The 20,085-nt window shown below is 38.0% G+C and overlaps 1 protein-coding gene across 1 annotated transcript in view; it reads right to left on the bottom strand.

The window, feature by feature from the left end:
• The window catches only part of Lekr1 (leucine, glutamate and lysine rich 1), a 319,603-nt gene that overhangs the window by 170,246 nt on the left and 129,272 nt on the right, over positions 1–20,085 (bottom strand). The window contains exon 4 of the mRNA XM_004652098.2: positions 6,928–7,113. Coding sequence (XP_004652155.1) covers positions 6,928–7,113 — 186 coding nt within the window. The remainder of the gene's footprint in view (positions 1–6,927; positions 7,114–20,085) is intronic.

Below are 20,085 nucleotides of genomic sequence, written 5' to 3'. Positions count from 1 at the left end.
GGCATTAGTCAAATATCAAGGAGCTGTAGTTACTTGACCCAAATCCAGGTCATCAATTCTATTCTATTGGATATCCTCCAGTTTTTATGCCAGTACTATGCTGATTTTATTACTATGGCTTTGTAATATATCTTTAGATCAGGTTTTGTGATGCCTCCAGAAGTGTTTATTAGGCGGAGGATATGCTTGTAAATCTGAGCCCTTATGCACTTCCATATGAATTTTGAGAACATTTTTCTATCTCTGTGGAGAACAATGTTGGGATTTTTATTGGTATCTCCTTAAATCTGTATATTGCTTTTGGTAGGACTGCCATTTTCATAATATTAATTCTGCCTATCCAGGAGCATGGGAGGACTTTCCATTTTCTCAAGTCTTCCCCAATTTTTTTTTGATTTGGTACTATGGAGTTTTAATTCCTAGTTTTTGTTATATTTTATTTATTAATTAGTTTTGTATTCAGCAAATACAGTAAGTTTGGTACTATTATTAGGTTCATCCGTGACTTACCCCCTTTCCTTGCCCCTCCTTGTTGAGGCATATGGGTCGTGCATTGTGGAGTTAGCCCTCAGTTATCGGTAGGATAAATGTCTCTGCATATCATGACCCAACATGTGGCTCTGACATTCTTTCTGCCCCCTCTTTTAGGATTTTCTCTTTGATGTCAATATTTAGAATCTTAATGACAATATGTCTTGGACAGTTTCTACTTTGGTCCATTCTGTTTGGAGTTCTGTTAGCTTCTTGTATCTTGATGGGCCTTTCTTTTGAGAGAGTGTGAAAGTTTTCTTTGATAATTTTGTTAAATAATTCTCTATGCCTTAGTCTGAATTTCTTCCCTGTCTGGTATTCCCATGATCTGAATGTTAGGATGTTTAAGGCTATCCCACAATTCCCTCATGTTCTGTTCACAGAAATTTTTGAACTTATTGAAACTTCTGAATTCTCAAACTGTTTATTCTGTTTTGTCTTCTAGGTCTGAGTTTCTATCCTCCACATGGCTGACTCTATTCTTGAGAGCTTTTATAGAATTTTGGGCTTTTTCAATTAGGTTTGCATTTTAAACTACTTTTATATGTATAGTTTCCATCCCTCTGTCAAGTTCTCTTTTCATTCATTAAGGTTTTATAGAACAATATCTTGAAGATTGGGAGTGGTGGCTCATGCCTATAACTCTCAGCATTTGAAAGACTGAAGCAGGGCAATAATAAGTTGGAGGACAATTTCAAAATAATCCTTTCATTATTATTCTTTATTTATTCATATTTATTTATTTGCAAGTAGCGAGACACAGAGAGTAGCAAAGACAGGCAGACAGAGAGACAGAGAGAGAGAGAGAGAGAGAGAGAGAGACAGAGAGAGAGAGAGAGAGAGAGAATGGGTATACCAGTATTTCTAGCTGCTGCAAAGTCCAGATGCACCACTTTGTGTATCTGGCTTTATGTGGGTACTGAAGAATCATGCCCAGGTCATTAGGCTTTGTAGGCAAGTGCCTTTTTGCTGAGCCATAGTCTAATTTTTTTTTAAATTTAATTTATTAGTTTTCATTTCAGTGAATACAGGCAGTTTGGTACCATTATTTAGGCTCATCTGTGATCTACCCCCTCCCATTAGACCCTCCTTGTTAATGAAAATGGGTCGTGCATTGTGGAGATAGCCCCCAGTTATTAGTATGATAAATGTCTCTGCAAATCATGACCCAACATGTAACTCTGACATTCTTTCCGCCCCCTCTTCCGCAAGATTTCCCTGAGCCATGTTGGGTTCATTTTTGGTCTGCTTCAGTGCTGGGGACCTCTGAGGCTTTGGCTCTCTTTTTTTTTAATGAAAGACAGAGAGCAAGAGGTAGAGAATTGGTGTGCCATTGCCTCCAGCCACTGCAATCGAAGTCCAGCTTGTGTGCCATCTTGTGCACATGTGTGACCTGTGCCCTTGCATCACCTTGTGTACGTGGCTTATGTGGGATCTGGAGAGTTGAATCTGCATCCTTAGTTTTTTAAGACAAGCACCTTAATTGCTAAGCCATCTCTTCAGCCCCATAGTCTTCACTTTTTGACTGTAGTGACTATCTCTCTTCAGTTCTTACATTGTTCATTTGTGTCTTTTCTATTCTTGTAATTAAATTTTCCAAAAGTCTATTTCATTAGAATTTTAAAAACTGTTTTTCTGCCGGGCATGGTGGCGCATGCCTTTAATCCCAGCACTCAGGAGGCAGAGGCAGGAGGATCGCCGAGAGTTCGATGCCACCCTGAGACTACATAGTGAATTCCAGGTCAGCCTGAGCCAGAGTGAGACCCTACCTCAAAAAACCAAAAAAAAAAAAAAACAAAACAAAAAACAAAACAAAACCCCAAAAAACACTTTTTTTTTAATCTCTTTAATTGTATTCTAGGTTTCTACTTCATTAACATTCTTACTTGTCTGTGTGCATTTGTGTGTGCACATGTGTATGTGTTGCTCTATGTCTATGGGCACAAGTGTGTGAGTGTATGTGAATACCTATGTTTGAGTGTGTGAAGGCCATTGATAATGTTAGATGTCTTCCTCAATCACTTGCACCTTATTTATTTATTTATTTATTTATTTATTTATTTATTTTGAGTCAGGGATTCTCACTAAACTGTGGCTTACAATTCTGCTAGACAAATCAGAAGTCAATCCCAAGGAATCAGGTGCAGGAGTGACTGGTACTTTCTTCTGCACCTGGCTTGGACACGGGTGCTGGAGATCCAAATTCATGTTCTCATGTTTGCATGGCAAAGCAGTGTCCCAACTGCATCACCTCCCAGCCCCTGTTGCTCTGATTTGCATTAGCTTGTTCCTTCTTTGTTTTTTGGATTTGCTTTCCTTATTCAAGCCTTTAAGAATGTGCTTGCTATCCTTCAAAGAATCACTTTGGCTGCATGCCCAAGGTTTTGAGAACTACTTTTTTTTTTTTTTTTTTTTTTTACTATCATTCCCTTCTAGATACTTGCACAGTTTCTTCATAATTTCTACTTAAACTCAAAAATAACATAACTGGCTGGGCCTGGTCATGCACACCTTTAATTCCAGTGCTTGTGAGGTAGAAAAGGAGTGCAATGAGTTCGAGGCCACCCTGAGACTACATAGTGAACTCCAGGTCAGCCTGAGCTACAGTGAGACCCTATGTAGAAAAACAAAAAAATTAAAAAAAAAAAAAGACATAACAGTGTAGTTCTGTAAAACTATAAATGGGACAAACATATCTTTTCTCATCATTCTATTCAACAGTGCACATGGAGTTCTAGTTAGTGCATGACAATGTAAGGAAACAAACCCATCTGGATGCTCCTAAGATCCAGTAGGGAAAAGAGAGAAATGTGGCGAGTTTCTAGGTAAAGTAGCTACCTTTAACAGAAATGTGGTGTGTGCTTGCATAGCTTGTGGGAAGTCCTGAGTTCAAGCTGCATCAGCACAAACCCAAAAACAAAACAAATAAAGGAGACTACTTAGCTGCAATACTGAAAGCCAGTGGCCAAAGAGTTTTAATATTTGATGCTCACTGACTGAGAAATAAAAAAAAAAAAAAATCCTATCAACTTGGAACACCACTAAATCAAGTACAGGGTTGCAGCATTTTATTTTTTTAAGGAATATTTTCAAAACATGACTATGAATGCAATTTAATAAATATTAAATTTAAAAAGATATAAAGAATAAAACGTGGCCTGAATAGATGGCTCAGCTGTTAAGGCACTTGCATGCAAAGCCTAACAACCTGGGTTCAGTTCCCCAGTACCCATATAAAGCCTGATGCACAAAGTGGCACATGCATCTGGAGTTCGCTTGCAATGGCTGGGAGGCCTGGCATTCTCTCTCTCTGTCTTGCTCTCCCCTGTTGAAAATAAATAAGTAAAATATATTTTAAATAGAAAATACTTCTATCCATAGTATTAACTATTTACAAACTAAGAAATTTAGTTCTAGGTAATCCTTAAAAGAAAAATATAAGGAATTAGAAAAAATTTAGAAGGCACAGAAATGGAACTAATTCATATTAAAAGTATAGCATTTCACTTAAGGGAAATTTTTTATTAACTTCTTATATCATTTAACAAAATCAATTAAGTATTTGAGCTCATCAATATAAAAAAGAAAAAATAAAATCTCAAATTAATTCAGAAAAGGGAATAAATATAGAAGCCAAAATTAAGGACTCAAGGTATAAAAAAGAATAAAAATATCTGAAAGATACCCCTTTGAAAAGACTAAATAATAAATGCTTTACAAACCTGATTAATAATAAAAGCTAAAACAAAATAGGTAAGATTAAAAATCAGATTATGTAATGTAATCAGATAAAAATTAAGAGTACTATTACCACTCTAAGGCTACAAAGTCCAAATTACAGAAAAATGATTTCCTTTCTAAACATAATCAAAAGTGATCTGAAATAAATTACCACAGAAAACTATAAATGTTAAGGAATGACCACAAAAGAGACACCAGTCAAAATCAAATGAGTTAGTGGTTAACTTTTTACATCGATAGGCTGGATACATTAAGAAAGTTTTATCTAACTTTTATTTTGTAGGATGCTAGGAGCTAAAAATCTCAGCCTAAGTGTTATATAACCTCTCAAGAATGCCAAATCTGGGCTGGAGAGATGGCTTAGCAGTTAAGCTTGGCTGCAAAGCCAAAGGACCCAAGTTTGATTCCCCAGCACATGGGTAATGTCAGATGCACAAAGTGGTATATGTGTCTGGTATATTGATTTTTAGAGGCTGGAAGTCCTGGTGCGCCCATTCTCTATTTGCCTCTCTATCTATCCCTCTCTAATAAATAAATTAATTAAAAAAAATTTAAAAGATATCAAATCTAATGTTATTTAATCTGCTTATTTTATATAAAGTTTTTCCATTTAAATACAAAATCTGACAAAATTAGTACCCACTAACAAATGCTATAGCCCAATCTAACTTATAGACAATAACTGTATAAGTGAAATGTAACCATGCAGAAACCAATATGTTAAAAGGATATCTTTTTGGTTTAATACCTCTAGGACCACACAGCTCATGCCATCAACTTGAAAACAGGTTGTAGTTGATGTGTCAAGGTGACTCTCTTTGGAACAAGTTTATGTGGGTCATCAGGATTTCTGCCTTGCTAATGGCTTGTATTAAGGTTGACAGAACAGTAACAGAATCCACATATATACTTCCAGGGCATATCTGTGAGGGTACTTCCAGAGCAGGGAAGGCACACCTTGAATGCAGGTGACACTACATATGGGTTAGAATCCCAGATTGAATAAAAAGGAAAAAAAGAAGTATGAATGAGTACTATTATTCACCCTGATTGTGGCTGCAATGTGACTAGCTACCTCATGCTCCTGCTGCCATGCCATCTCTGCTACCATGTGTCTTCAAATTGTTAAATCCCTCAATCTTTTAAGTTTATCCTTGTCAGGTATTTGGTCACAGCAATGAGAAAACAATGAAAATAAAAATTGGTACTAAAAAGTAAAGTTGTTGCTATGACTACCTGTCCATGTAATTTGTGGACCTTTGGAATTGGTTTGCAGAAGGAACTTGAAAACTTTGGATCTCTGGGCTAAATAATCTTATGGTGTTTTAAGCAAATGTTTTGGTTTGGTGAAAGTGTGGAAGAATGCTATCAAAATGTAGACTGAAAGTCTGGCTTATAAGGCTTTTTAGACAGGAATGAGGATCCTATAAGAAATGGACTACAGGCCACTCATGTTGCATTTTGGCAAAGATTTGGGCTGTATCCTGCCCATGACCTAAAAACATGAGTAAATCTCAATTCAAAAGCAATAGAATAAGTTGTTTAGTGCAGGAAATTTCAAAACAGCTGTAACATTATTCCTGCTCACTGTTCTTGGTTATATCTACAGGTGAAAGCAGAAAGATATGAAAAATGTACAGTGTGATGAGGTAGTAAGTGTGAACAAAGTTTAAAGTTACAGACAAGTCAGATGTAGAAAAAGCAGCTGTGATTATGACAAAGATGATCATCATTAAATATGAACTTGATGCTCCACATAAGGACTACAAAAGAGGTTCCTTGAGGGCAAGACCCCAACTATCAAGGGCTTTTGTAAAATACAAATTAATTTGAATTAAGAGACAGGACTGACAATTCTGCTGAAAGGGCTTTCTGCTAGAAAACAACTGTATAGGGAGTGTATTCTAAACTTCAAGCACACAGAGGTCACTACAGCAGTGGTAAAGGGTGCTGGACAATAATTTCAAGCGAACAACAGAGCTTGGAAGTGTTATCATATAATGATGGTTTTGTAGATCACAGAGTCCAGGCAGTATGTGGCAGAGTCAGAGTCAAAAAGAAGGTGTTGAGAGTACATCACATGAAGTGGTAAAGGTAAAGCCTGAGTTGCAATGGAGAATTGAGGATGTTAGAGATGCCAGGGCCATGAGAAACCTGCCAAGGAAAGGTTAGAGCATGAAGCAGAATTAGCTAAAGAGGGAGGCCATGAATATTGTAGGCAGTAGAATTGGAGGTATGGAACTGTCCAAGAAACTGGATCCTAGATACCACCAAGTCTCAGGTGCTAAATCTGGAGCTGCAGGATTTAGTGTTTGCCTTACTGGGTTTGCATCTTGCTTTGGTCCAATCTTTCCTTGCTATGTCCCCATTTCTCCCTTTTCTGATGGGAATGTTTCCTGTGCATTGTATATGAAAGTGTGTAACTTGTTTTTATTTTACTGGGACTCAGTTAAAGAGACTGAGTCTCAGAAGACTGCACTGAGACTTTTGGACAATATCGGAACTGCTAAGTCTTTGAGGCCTCTCATAGACAACTGTTGGGCATATTTGCAGGGAAAATTAATTAAAATTAAACTTTTGTGATATTATGGAAAAAAAGTTAAACATTTCCTTAGTATTGTCAGTTGCTAACAACAAAAAAAGCATTCACTTTACCTAATGCTTCCTTTTGCAAGTCGTAGCATCGGGCTTGTAAGCTTCCTTCATGCTGCTTGGATGCCTGGATCTGCTGAGATCTTAGTATGGCTGCATCTGACAGCAATCTGAGATTTTTCATTTCCTCTTCAAGGCACACCTGATTTCTCTGGGACGCTATCAAATTTTTATTTAGGATATCGATTTCTGTAAAGAAAATTCAAAGTTTATAATCAGTCAACATTAAGTCATAAAATGTTTCTCTCAAAATTGATTTTCTTTTAGAAAATTAATGTATAAAGGGAAATAAGATGTCTTTTCTGAGAATACAATGACACCTTCCAAAAAGTTAAGAGTGATTCTGAAAAGAAGTGAGAAAAAGGGTTTATATTATTTGATGCACAGCGTATTTTAGTACACTTTAGCCTTAAATTACACTAAATCACAATATGGGTCTGCTCTGTAAATACTCACATTAACACACACACACACACACAAACCATAACATCTGTGTAGTGTCCTGGCTTATGCTGAAATTACATGGTGAAAAAGGTACATTTGAATTTTCTAGCAGAAGCAGGGTAGGAAGCATTTCTAAGGCACTAACCAGGATACATTCTTGGTGGCAATTGCAGAAAAGACTAGAAGTATGCGGTATCTAAAACTAGTATATTTATGGGCAGGAAGTATTTTCAGTTAATATATATGAATGATTCTGATAGTACTCTGTCCCTCCAAAATGAGATCATAATTGCTTATAGCAATTAAATATCATGATTCTATCTACTCAGTTTTAGTTTAATAAAAAAATAAGTCTTCATGGGGACTTCAAGCCAAGATGGCAACTGCCTAGCTGTGCTGCAAATCCTGGGGAAAGAAAGGCAAGACATTAACGGTTCACTGGGTCTTTTAGGGGAGAGCAATATCCAATAGATTGCCAGTGGGAGGGCACAGAGGGGGGAAAACAGGGAATGGCTGATCCCCTTGTGGGTGGGTAGCCCACCCTACCCCCCAAATAGCCGCTGTATCCATGGTGCCACCAAATGCCAATTGATTCCTGTGTGTGGAAGCTTAGACTGCTCTGCCCACTTGCCCACTTACTGCTCCAAACACTGCACGTTAGGGAGTCTTGACAATAACAGGTAATCGCTGATTCCCTTGGGCAGGTAGCCCACCCCTCCCCCCAAGTAGCAACTGTATCCATAGCGCTACAACTTGCCAATCTATCCAGGCATGTGGAACCTTAGACTGCTCTACCCACTCGCTCACTTACTGCTCCTGCCACCACACGTTCAGCGAGCCCAGACCTACAGCAACTGCCATGCAGACTCAGACTGTGTGTGTCTCTTGCGCCAGCTCAGATGCCATCCCCTACCTGCCTGCCTCGCCAGCCATCCACCATTGTCCTGTGGTGGGAGAGCGCAGACTGTTTCTGGGTGCCAATATTCCCATGCCAGCATTTGAGCTGCTTCAATGCTTGTTGTCTCAGTGTCCCTCCTAGCTTGAACACAGGCAGATTTAGTGCATTACCACTTGAGAGATCAGGTAACTTTGACACCCGGCCAGGCAGTAGATCGGGTGGCTTTGGCAAGTGAGAGCCAAAGCTCAAGTTGCTTGGCAACTGCCCCAGGCTGCCTCATAATCCCATTGTGCTTGAGCCCAGGCTGATCCACCCACCTACATGCCCATACAATGTCATGGGCAGGCCACAGCACAAAAGAAATAACATGAAAATCAAATGAAAGAAAATCCAGTTAGATCACCCAGTCCTGCAATGAACATCTCTAATCAAAACATAGAAGAGTCATTAGGATCATAACACCAAAATGAAGCTATGAGCAATGCAACCTTGACCAAGCTACTGGTAGAACTTGCAGAAAAGCAACAATGGACCAATAATAGTGTGGATGCTGCCATCCCTAAACTAGACCTAATAGATAAGAAAATGGAAGGAGTTCAAAGACAGTTAAGAGACTAGAGGGAGAGTGAAAAAAAAGAAGACCTTAAAAATCAGCTGGCAATGTTAAATGAAGACATAAAGAAAAGCAAGGATGAATTCCAGGAAGCATCAAGAAAATCAGAAAATGATGTGAAAAGGGAGATTGAAAGAGGGATGGAAACTATACATAGAAAAGTAGTAGAAAATGCAAACATAATTGAGCAGGTCCCAAACTCTCTAGAAGCTCTCAAGAATAGAGTCAGCCATTTGGAGGGTAGAAACTCTGATCTGGTAGACAACATGGAAGAAACAGTTCAAGAGTTCAAAAATTTCAGTAAGTTCAAAAGCTCCTTGAATAGAACATGAGGAAAATGTGGGATACCCTTAAACATCCTAATATCTGGATCATTGGAATACCAGAAGAAGAAGAACTTCAGACCAAAGGCATGGAGAAATTATTTAACAAAATAATCAAAGAAAACTTTCCCACTCTCTCAAAAGAAAGGCCCATCAAGATACAAGGAGGTAGCAGAACTCCTAACAGACTGGACCAAAGGAGAACCTCTCCAAGACATATCGTCATTTAGATTCTAAATACTGACACCAAAGAGAAAATCCTAAAAACAGCTAGGGAAAACAAGCACACTACTTTCAAAGGTATCCCATCAGAATTATGGCAGAATTATCAATGGAAACCCTAAAGCTAGAAAGGCCTGGAATGAAACACTGCAAAGTCTAAGAACCTGTGGTTTCCAACCCAAACAACTCTACCCAGCAAAAGTATCCCTCATAATAGATGGTGAAAAAAAACTTTCCATGCCAAAACTCAGCATTACAATTATGAACACAAAACCAAACCTACCAAGAGAATTTCAGGAAATTCTCCAGAGAAGAAATGTATAACCAAACTCAAATGCCTACAAGAAGCAGATCACAATAACCAAACTCAGAGTAGGAACAAAAAACATCAAAGTCCATGAAAACACCAACACACATATAACATCAAAATATGGCAGGGATCAAATCAAATCTCACAGTAATTACCCTAAATATTAATGGCCTTAATTCACCCATCAAGAGACACAAGCTAACAGGATGGATCAAAAAATTAGACCTCACAATCTGTTGCCTTCAATAAACCCACCTCACCACTAAAGACAGACACTTCCTCAGGGTGAAATGGTAGAAAACAACATTCCAAGCAAATGGGAATAAGAAACAAGCCGTTGTAGCTATATTATTATCTGAAAAAATAGACTTTAAACCAAAAATAATCAAAAGGACAAAGAAGGCCACTCCCACTTATCAAGGGAATGATACATCAAGAGGATATTATAATCATAAATATGTATGCACCAAATACAAGGGCAACACAGTTCATAAGCCAAAACCTACTTGAGAATAAAACAGAAATAGCCACAAACACCATAATAGCTGGGGACTTCAATACACCATTTTCAATAATAGATTATCCAAACAGAAACTTAACAGGGAAGTAAGAGAGCTCAAAAAATCCAAAGATCATTTACACCTAATGAATATCTACAGAACTTTCCATCCCATATCCAGAGACTACACATTCTTCTCAGCAGCCCAATGAAATTCTCTAAAATAGACTGTACACTGGATCACAAAGACTGCCTCCACATATTTAGGAAGATTGACATAATTCCCTGCATGATATCAGATCACAATGCTATATTGCTAGAAATCAACAACAAAAGCCCCACCAAGAATCCCAATGGCACATGAAAACTGAAGAGCACACTTTTAAACAATAAATGTATAGTGGATGAAGTAAAAAATGAAACTTCAAAATTTCTAGAATTGAATGATGAGATCCCATCAAACCAAAACCTATGGGACACAATGAAGGCGGTCAATAGGGGAAAATTCATAGCACCCAATGCCTTCATAAAAAAGACAGGGAGACCCAAATCAATAACCTAACCATCCACCTAAAGACCCTGGAAAGGAAGAAATATCCAACCCAAAGAGCTCTAGAAGGAAAGAAATAATTAAAATCAGAGCAGAAATTAATGAACTGGAAACCAAGGATTAAGGCAATTGACAAAACAAAGAGCTGGTTCTTTGAAAAAATAAACAAGATTGACAAACCCATGACCAATTTGACCAAGCAAGAAAAAAGAGAAGCTTCAAATTAACAAAATTCCAAATGAAAAAGGAGAGATCACAACAGACGTAAGTGAAATTGAGAGAATCACCAGGACTTATTTCAAAAACCTCTACTCCAGGGTTGGAGAGGTGGCTTAGCAGTTAATCACTTGCCTGTGGAGCCTAAGCACCTCAGTTTGAGGCTCAGTTCCCCAGGGCCCACGTAACCCAGATGCACAAGGTGGCGCATGCATCTGGAGTTTGTTTGCAGTGGCTGGAGGCTCCCTCTCTTTCTATGCCTCTTTCCCTGTCTGTCTGTCACTCTCAAATAAGTAAATAAAAACAAAAGCAATTAAAAAAAAAAAACCTCTACTCCACAAAAGTGGATAATGTGGAGGAGGTAGATAAATTCCTGGACACATACCATCTATCAAAGCTAAACTCAGAGCAGAATCATCTCCTCAATGAACCCATCACACTCATGGAAATTGAAAAAGTAATAATAAAAAAAAAAACCTCCCCCAAAAGAAGAGTCCAGTAGCAGATGGCTTCTCAGCTGAATTTTATCAAACCTTCATGGAAGAACTTAAACCAATCTTCCTCAAACTGTACCATACAATTAGTGAGCAGGGAAAGCTATCCAACTCCTTTTATGAAGCTAGTATCACCCTAATTCCAAAACCAGGCAGAGATGCCACAAGAAAACGACCAGTCTATTTCCCTGATGAACTTAGATGCAAAGATCCTGAACAAAATCCTGGCAAACCATATCCAACAACACATCAAAAGCATTATCCACCTTGACCAAGTGGGATTCATCCCAGAAATATGGCAGTGGTTCAACAAATGGAAATCTGTCAATGTAATACACCACATAAACAAGGTAAAACATAAAAACCACATGATCATTTCGATAGATGCAGTAAAGGCCTTTGACAAGATACAACATCACTTTATAATCAAAACATTGGAGAGAATCGGCAAGGTTGGTTCATATCTTAACATATAAAGGCAAAATACAAAGCTCCTAAGGCCCAAATAATACGTAATGGAGACAGACTGGAGGAATTCCCATGAAAATCAGGAACAAGACAGGACTGTCCACTCTCACCTCTGCTTTTCAATATAGTCCTGGAAGTCCTTGCTCAAGCAATAAGGCAGGAGAAGGAAATAAAAGGGATACAATTTGGAAAGGAAGAAGTTAAGTTAGCTCTATTCGCTGATGACATGATTGTATACGTAAGAGACCCAAGAGACTACATCCCAAAACTCCTGAAGGTGATTAACCCTTATAGAAAAGTAACGGGATTCAAAATCAATGCACAAAAATCAGTAGCCTTTTTATATGCAAAGGACAAAGATACAGAGAAAGAAATAAGGGACACAGTCCCATTTTCAATAGCAACAACAAAAAAATACCTTGATATAATGTTAACAAAGGAAGTGAAATATCTATACAATGAAAACATAAAAACACTCAAAAATTAAATTGAGGAGGACTTGAGAAAATGGAGGACCTTCCATGCTCCTGGATAGGCAGAATTAACATTGTAAATATGACAATCCTACCAAAGGCAACATACAGATTTAAAGCAATTCCAATTAAAATCCCTACAGTGGTCTTCATAGAGGTAGAAAAAATGATCTCACATTTCATATGGAATGGCAGAAGGCCTCGCATATCTAAACATATCCTCAGCAAAAGAAATACCTCTGGAGGCATCACCATACTTGATCTAAAACTATATTACAAATCCAGAATAATAAAAACAGCATGGTACTGGCATAAAAACAGAGGTATAGACCAATGGAATACACTTGAGGACCCAGTATTTGTGTGAAGCAACCATAGCTACTTGATATTTGACAAAGGCCCAAACAATATGGGCTGGAAAAAAGACAGCATCTTCAACAAATGGTGTTGGACAAACTGGATAACTATATGCAGGAATCTGAAACTTGATCCACACCTTTATCCATGCACTACACTCAAGCCCAAATGGATCAAAGACCTCAATATAAGACCAGAAACTCAAATACCACTGGAAGAAAATTTAGGAAGTACTTTCCGTGATATAGGAATGGAAAAAGACTTCCTGAACAAAACCCCAGTCGCTCAAGATCTTAAACAGTTACTCAACTAATGGGATCACATGAAACTGAAGAGTTTCTTTACAGACAAGCATACAATAAGCAAAGCCAATAGATTACCCACAGAATGGGAGAAAATATTTGCAGGTTATGCAACTTATAGAGGCCTAATCTCTAGAATCTACAAAGAACTCAAAACCTAAACAGTAAGAAGTCAAACACCCCCCTCACAAAATGGGGTAAAGAGCTGAACAGCCAGTTCACAGAGGAAGAAATACGGAGGCAAACACACACTTAAGTCAATGTTCATCATCCCTAATCATCAGGGAAATGCAAATTAAAACAACTATGAGATTCTACCTTACCCCAATAAGGATAGCAAACATCAAAAAATCAAATGAAAATAAATGCTGGCAAGGATGTGGAGAAGTAGGAACACTCATCCACTGTTGGTGGGACTCTAAGATGGCACAACCACTTTGGAAAGCAATATGGAGACTCCTGAAAAAGCTGACTATAGAGATACCAACAGACCCAGTTATTCCCTTACTGGGCATCTACCCTATAACCTTCAAACCACAGGCCAGAGAGATTTGCTCAATCATGTTTGTAGCAGCTCAATTCATAATACCTAAGAGCCGGAATCAACACAGATGTCCACCACTAGAAGAATGGATAACTAAGTTGTGGTATATCTACAAAATGGAATTCTATACAGCAGTAAGAAAAAATGACACAAAGAAATTTGAGGAAAAATGGTTGAACCTGGAACAGATCATTCTCAGTGAACTTATCCAATCACAGAGAAAAAATTGCCACATAGTCTCACTCATGTATAGCACCTAACCTGAATCTACCCAAGATGTCTTTCATACCCAGCAAGCATCTCATGGACTAGACAATAGGATGAGTGCGTAGGGAAAGTAGGGCAATGTAGGGGTGGGAAACACAAATGTAGATCCAAACGGCAATGGTACCATAAAATTCTACTTCCTTAAAGGCAGACCAAATGGCTGAACCTTCACCAGGCCCTTAGGGGGAACACCTGTACCACATGACACTGGAGAGGGTATGATGAAGACTAACCTTAATCTTCTACATCTTCCCTCTCTCCCTCTCCCTCTCTCTCTCTCTCTCTCTCTCTCTCACACACACTTCTCTCTAACTCTTATATATTAGTTATGTTTCCCCTCTTTTCTTGACCAGTACCAGCATGTGGCTATCATTCACAATGAGCTTTGATCAGACAAATCTACAAGGTTTCCTAAAAGAAAGACAGATTTCTGTCAGAGTACTTGATGACCCACCAAAGGTTATGGTATGACCCTACTGCTGAAGACACCTTATGTGGTTGACATGTAAAATGAATGGCATGGCTGGAAGTTGGAAGAGAGTCAGTCCCCAGACAGTCAGCACGTCTAGTGCCCGAAGGTGCTACATGGGCGACTGGGTGAAAATGACCAATATCTGTCCAAGCACCTCATGGTCTAACCTACATAGCAGCAATAACCTGTCTTGATGCCCACACAACTGCAATAGTGGGACAAAGCCATGGTGGGAAACCAACTACTCTTGATTTGGCTAACTGATCCCCTCAGTGGTACCGGACCCATAGCTGGAGCAGGGAAACAAGTCAGAACCATATCCAAACATAAGCCCACTGTCCACTATCAAGCTACCATCAATCATGGGCTACAAGAGGGCCTATATCTATTAAATTCTCTATAAAAAAGTAAAGGTTATCTCACTTGTCCTGGTGATAACTTACTCTCCATTGGAGTATCTGCTTCTCTTTTTCAGATAGATGTAGATCCTAAGGAGAGAACCACCCCATCATATCTCAAAAGGGCACCGATTGAAACTCAGACAAATTGGCGAAACAAGCAAGGTTTCTGTTTTCCTGATGAGCCTGATACCAGCAGAAGGGGGAAGGAGATCAACATAGAAAAATCACCTCATCACTGAAGCAAACCAAAAATGAACCCAACATGGCTCATGGAAATTTTGCAGAAGAAGGGCCAGAAAGAATGTCAGAGCCACATGTTGGGTCATGATATGCAGAGACATTTATCTTACCCATAACTGTGTGCTAACTCCATAAAGCATGACCCATATACCTCAGCACGGACAGGCTAAGGGGAGGGGGTAGGTCACAGATGAGCTTAATAATGATACCAAACTGACTGTATTTGCTAAATACAAAACTAATTAATAAAAAAAAATTTAAGCCTTTATAGTCACAGTTCTACTTAAATTTCAGTGTGTTAATTTCATAATATTTCTGGAGAACTGTATGCAGTATAACATGTATCAGAATAATTGTCAAGATCCCCCTTCATCAATATTCTCAGCATTGCTGACATAATGACCTGGAATTAACTATGTTGTCTCAGAGTGGCTTCAAACTCATGGTGATCCTCCTACCTCTACCTCCTGAGTGCTGGGATTAAAGGCATGCACCACCATGTCGGGCTTTTTACTTACTTTTTAAAATGGAAAACCAAGAGAAATTGACAAACAAATGGGTTCTACTCTAGTCCAATGGCTACATTATATGGTATTCCTCCTCACCCCTAAAAATAACTAATCGGCTTCCAAAATTTTATGACTATGCACCTATTTCTGAAAGGATAACTACCAACATACTAATATACAACATTAAAAAAAAAGGCAATTTCAGAAAGTAATAAGTTTATAGTTTTTCTTCACACATTAAAAAGTCTTGGGGAGCTGGGCATAGTGGCACACACCTTTAATTCTAGAACTCAGAGGCAGAGGTAGAAGGATCACCGTGAGCTCAAGGCCACCCTGACACTACATAGTGAATTCCAGATCAGCCTGAGCTAGAGTGAGACCCTACCTCAAACAAACAAACAAACACAAAAAAAAGTCTTGGGTAAGGGAAACAAAAAAATTCACATGACAACATCATAATGAAACCCAATACTGTGCAAACTAATAAAAAATTAATTACAAAAGTTTTCCTGGGTGTTTTTACAGCCATAATGATGATTTATTCTGTCCAGATAAACAGTATCATCCCTGCCTGCATAAGTCAGAGTGACACTGTGAAATAGCACACCATGCCATCACTTATTTATCATTGCCAAAGTGACTCTGCTTAGGTTAGCAGACTGATTCTGTCAAGGAACACCAGTGTCTCTAAAATAACTACCCATGTCAATGTGACTTTCTAGCTGACATTAAAAGAACAAGAATCTTCAATAAAAAATTTATTTGTAAAATACATTCTACTTCCACACATTCATGGAAAAGTACAAGATTTCTAAACTTATTAGGCACTAAAATATTCCCAAGGATTCCCAAGGAATTCATTCACCTGGGCAGAGAGCTAGAGTGAATTTTCAGGCTGGCTTGGGCTAGAATAAGACCTTACCTTGCAAAAACAAAGTAAAACAGAAATAAATAAATAAATTATCCCTACCAGGTTAACCTATACTGTACACTGTACCTACCGAAGTGCCCTGTTTCCACATAACCTTATAGGAAAGATAGCCCTAGCTATCACAGTGTGGTGGCACACACCTTTAATATCAGCATTCAGAAGACTGAAGTAGGAGAATCACCTTGAGTTTGAGGCCAGCCTGGAACTACAGAGTGAAGTCCAGGTCAGCCCGGACTATAGAAGGACTCTGCTTCAATAAGCAAAAGAAGAATGAGGAAGAGAAGCAGCCTCACACAAGCAGCCTGCTCATATGCATGTTCATAATCTACATTTGTTAGGGAATGTTTTCAGAGCTGATCTGGATGAGGCCTTGACAGTCTCAAACTCACATTAATTTATACACTTACTTTATATTGATGACACACAAACATACAATTTGCTTTTAGAATATAGGTTATTTTAGGACAGAGATAATATCTTATTTATTTCCATTCCCCCATAATTTCTACCATGATGTCCTGAAATCACACGAGTTATTGTTCACATAAAGTCATTGATGAGTACAATGTCTAAGCAGTTTCTAACAATCTACAAGGTAAACATCCTGAGTGAGAATTTGCTTCAGAGGCTGGCAGTTTGGTAATGGCATTTTTTAAAGCTATACTAGGTTAAGCATTGTATTAGTCAACTTCTTGTTGCTGGAACAAAATATCTGATAAAAATCAGTTTAACGGAGGAAAGATTTATTTCAGTTTATAGGTCATAGTCTATCATGACAGGGAAGGTATGGTGGCAAAAGCTTGAGGCAGCTGGTTACTTTCAGTCTGCAGAAAGGAAGCAGAGAGCAATGAATGCTGTTGTGCAGTCAGCTTTCTCAGTTTTTACAGACCAGAACCCCATCCTATGGAATGGTGCAGCCCACAGTTGAGGTGGGTCTTCTTACTTTAATGAGCCTAATCAAGATAATTCCTCATACACATGCCCAGAGCCTAACCTCATCTACAGAATATTTCATATATAATTCTAGTCCTGCAGGTTGACAGTCAATATACCATCACAAACAGTGAAAAATACATATCCAAATAGAAGAAACATGTTAGTATGTTAGTAGGCTACTTTATTCTTAACTTCATGAGTTTTACAAAAACTATGATCATTATTTCTTTTTAAAATATTTTTATTTTAGAGTGTGTGTGTGTGTGAGTTTGGGTGTGCCAGGGCCTCCTGACACTGCAGATGAACTTCAGATGCATGTGCCATTTTGTGCATCTGTATTTACGTGGGTGCTGGGGAATTGAACCTGGGCCATCAGACTTTGCAAGCAAGTGTTTTTAACTGCTGAGCCATCTCTCCAGCCCTATGGTCATTATTTGTAAACCAAACTTTGAACTTGATTTTAAAAGTTCAAGGGCTACTCAGTGGGCAGGGTGCAGTTCAGTGGTAGAGTGCTTGCATAGCACATGTGAAGTCCTAGGACTGATTCTTAGCATCTCCACACAAACCAAATTTACCATTTAGTACAAATACTAATCTCATGCATTAATTTATGTATCTTATCTATTTTTTCTGTTGTGTTTAGTACTATGAGTTTAGTTAAATGAACTCAAAATATTAATAGGAAGCCTCTATAACCTCTATATTATCAAAGCATTCTGATGTTATAAATACTGCATGACCATTAATTTCCATAAACTTTAGTTTTATTACAAGAACAGAGAAATCCCTCAGAAACTAGCTACTAAATGAAGAAATCAAAAAACATTTTCTTGCTTAATTTTTAAAAAATAATTATGTTTTCAAAAGGTCACAAATAAACATATAGAATGGTCCCATCCCCCCACGTCACCCTGTGTATTTCACCTGCTGTGCACACACTCTTTTGTGTATGCGTGCATGTATGTCACTCTATATAAGTTTAGCACAAGTGGAGCTTCTATGACTACTATCACAATCAAAGTGCAGAAATACACAAAGCTGGTTCCTGTTGCTCCTTTAGAGCATATCTATCACTACCCATAATTGCTGATCCTGGACAACTGTTAATCGTTGCTGTATATCCACAATGTGGTTATTTCAAGAATGTTGTATAAATGGAATGATATATTAATATTTTGAAATTGACCTTTTACACTTAGCAAAATTGGTTTATTCAAATTGTTGTGTACATTAATATTTTCTCTTTTGTTGCTGACTAGGGTTATATACTATGGACTCAGCACAGTTTGTCATTCACTGAAGGATATCTGGATTGTTTCCAGTTTGTGTTGCTATGAGCATTACATACAGTTATCAAGTTTCATGCCATGCTGGGATGGGGAAAGGAGAGGAGAGAGAACAGAGAAGGTAAGGAAAAGGGAGGAGAAGAGAGATTGCCAAGTTAAAATGAAGATTAACAGATGAAAGCACTGTTCAGCAAAATTCACATTATTCTTACCATTTTATTAATATCAAAACATATTTTATATACTCCTCTTTGTGTGTATGTGTGTATGTATGTGCGTGCACACACATGCACCAAGGTCTCTGGCCACTTGCAATCAAATGCTAGATGCTTGTGACACTTTTTGCATCTAGCTTTATACAGGTATTTGGAAATTCAACTCAGGCTGGCAAGCTTTGCCAGCAAATGCCATTAACTACTGAGCCATCTCCCCAGCTCCTTATTTCTAATATTTTAAGTTACTACAGTACAAAAAGCTCATTGTACTATTTCCTTATACAAAAAATATCTGCTGAAACTATATATGTGCAAAATACAGGCCACATATGTAATTTTAAATTTTTAGTAAAGATGCAAAATTAATAGTGTATTTTATTTACTCCCAGATACCTAAATTGTTACATGTCAGAAGAGGCTATTACCACATTTCCAGTGCTGATAGACATGTGTGGCTGGCAGCCACCATAACAGACAGTGCAGGATATGACATATGTTCCTCTTTGGTTTTACAAATGCAACTAAGACTTGTTTACCTTGTTGAATGTTTAGTCAATATAATCTTTATGCTCCTGTTAGATAAAATATATTGGGATAGCTTGTCTAAGCTTTATCAATTTTAAGTCTGGGTAAGACATAAATTATTTTATGTTAATAAAAATTTCTATGGTGCATAAAATCAATTTCTATCAAGATTCAGCTAAAACCATTGGTTTCAAATAGTGTTTTCTCTTTCAAAACAGATTTGTCAAGGGTTGTATTAGAGTTTTGGCTCAACAAAGACCAGATTCTGTTCCATTATATGTAAAGTAACTGTCTCATTTCTGGCATCTAAGTCCAGTACTTATAACTAAATTAACTCTTAAGGCATATTCCCTACTTTAGGGTATAGACTCATGCTCAAACAATGGTCCTCATCTGAGAGAAATAACTTCAAGCTCGGTGGTTCTGGTTCCAGTGTTCCCTGGGTAATTGGTACCCACATAGGTATCTGGACTAATCAAAGATGTTTTCAAACACAGGTGCTAGGACTTTCTACTGACTTACTTGTCCTTTTCTGACAATTTCTATGTTAAATTAATTGGTTTAGATTTGTATTATTTTCAAGACTGATAACAAGTGCTGCCTGTATTTATAACTCTTAGATAAAGGATATATGTCTACTATCCATGCCCCAGGTGTGGCCTATGC

The sequence above is a fragment of the Jaculus jaculus genome, chromosome 11 (genome assembly GCF_020740685.1).
Source record: "Jaculus jaculus isolate mJacJac1 chromosome 11, mJacJac1.mat.Y.cur, whole genome shotgun sequence".
NCBI classification, from domain to species: domain Eukaryota; kingdom Metazoa; phylum Chordata; class Mammalia; order Rodentia; family Dipodidae; genus Jaculus; species Jaculus jaculus.
Note: the sequence above shows the minus strand (reverse complement) of the source record. Positions and strands in the feature narration are given on the sequence as shown.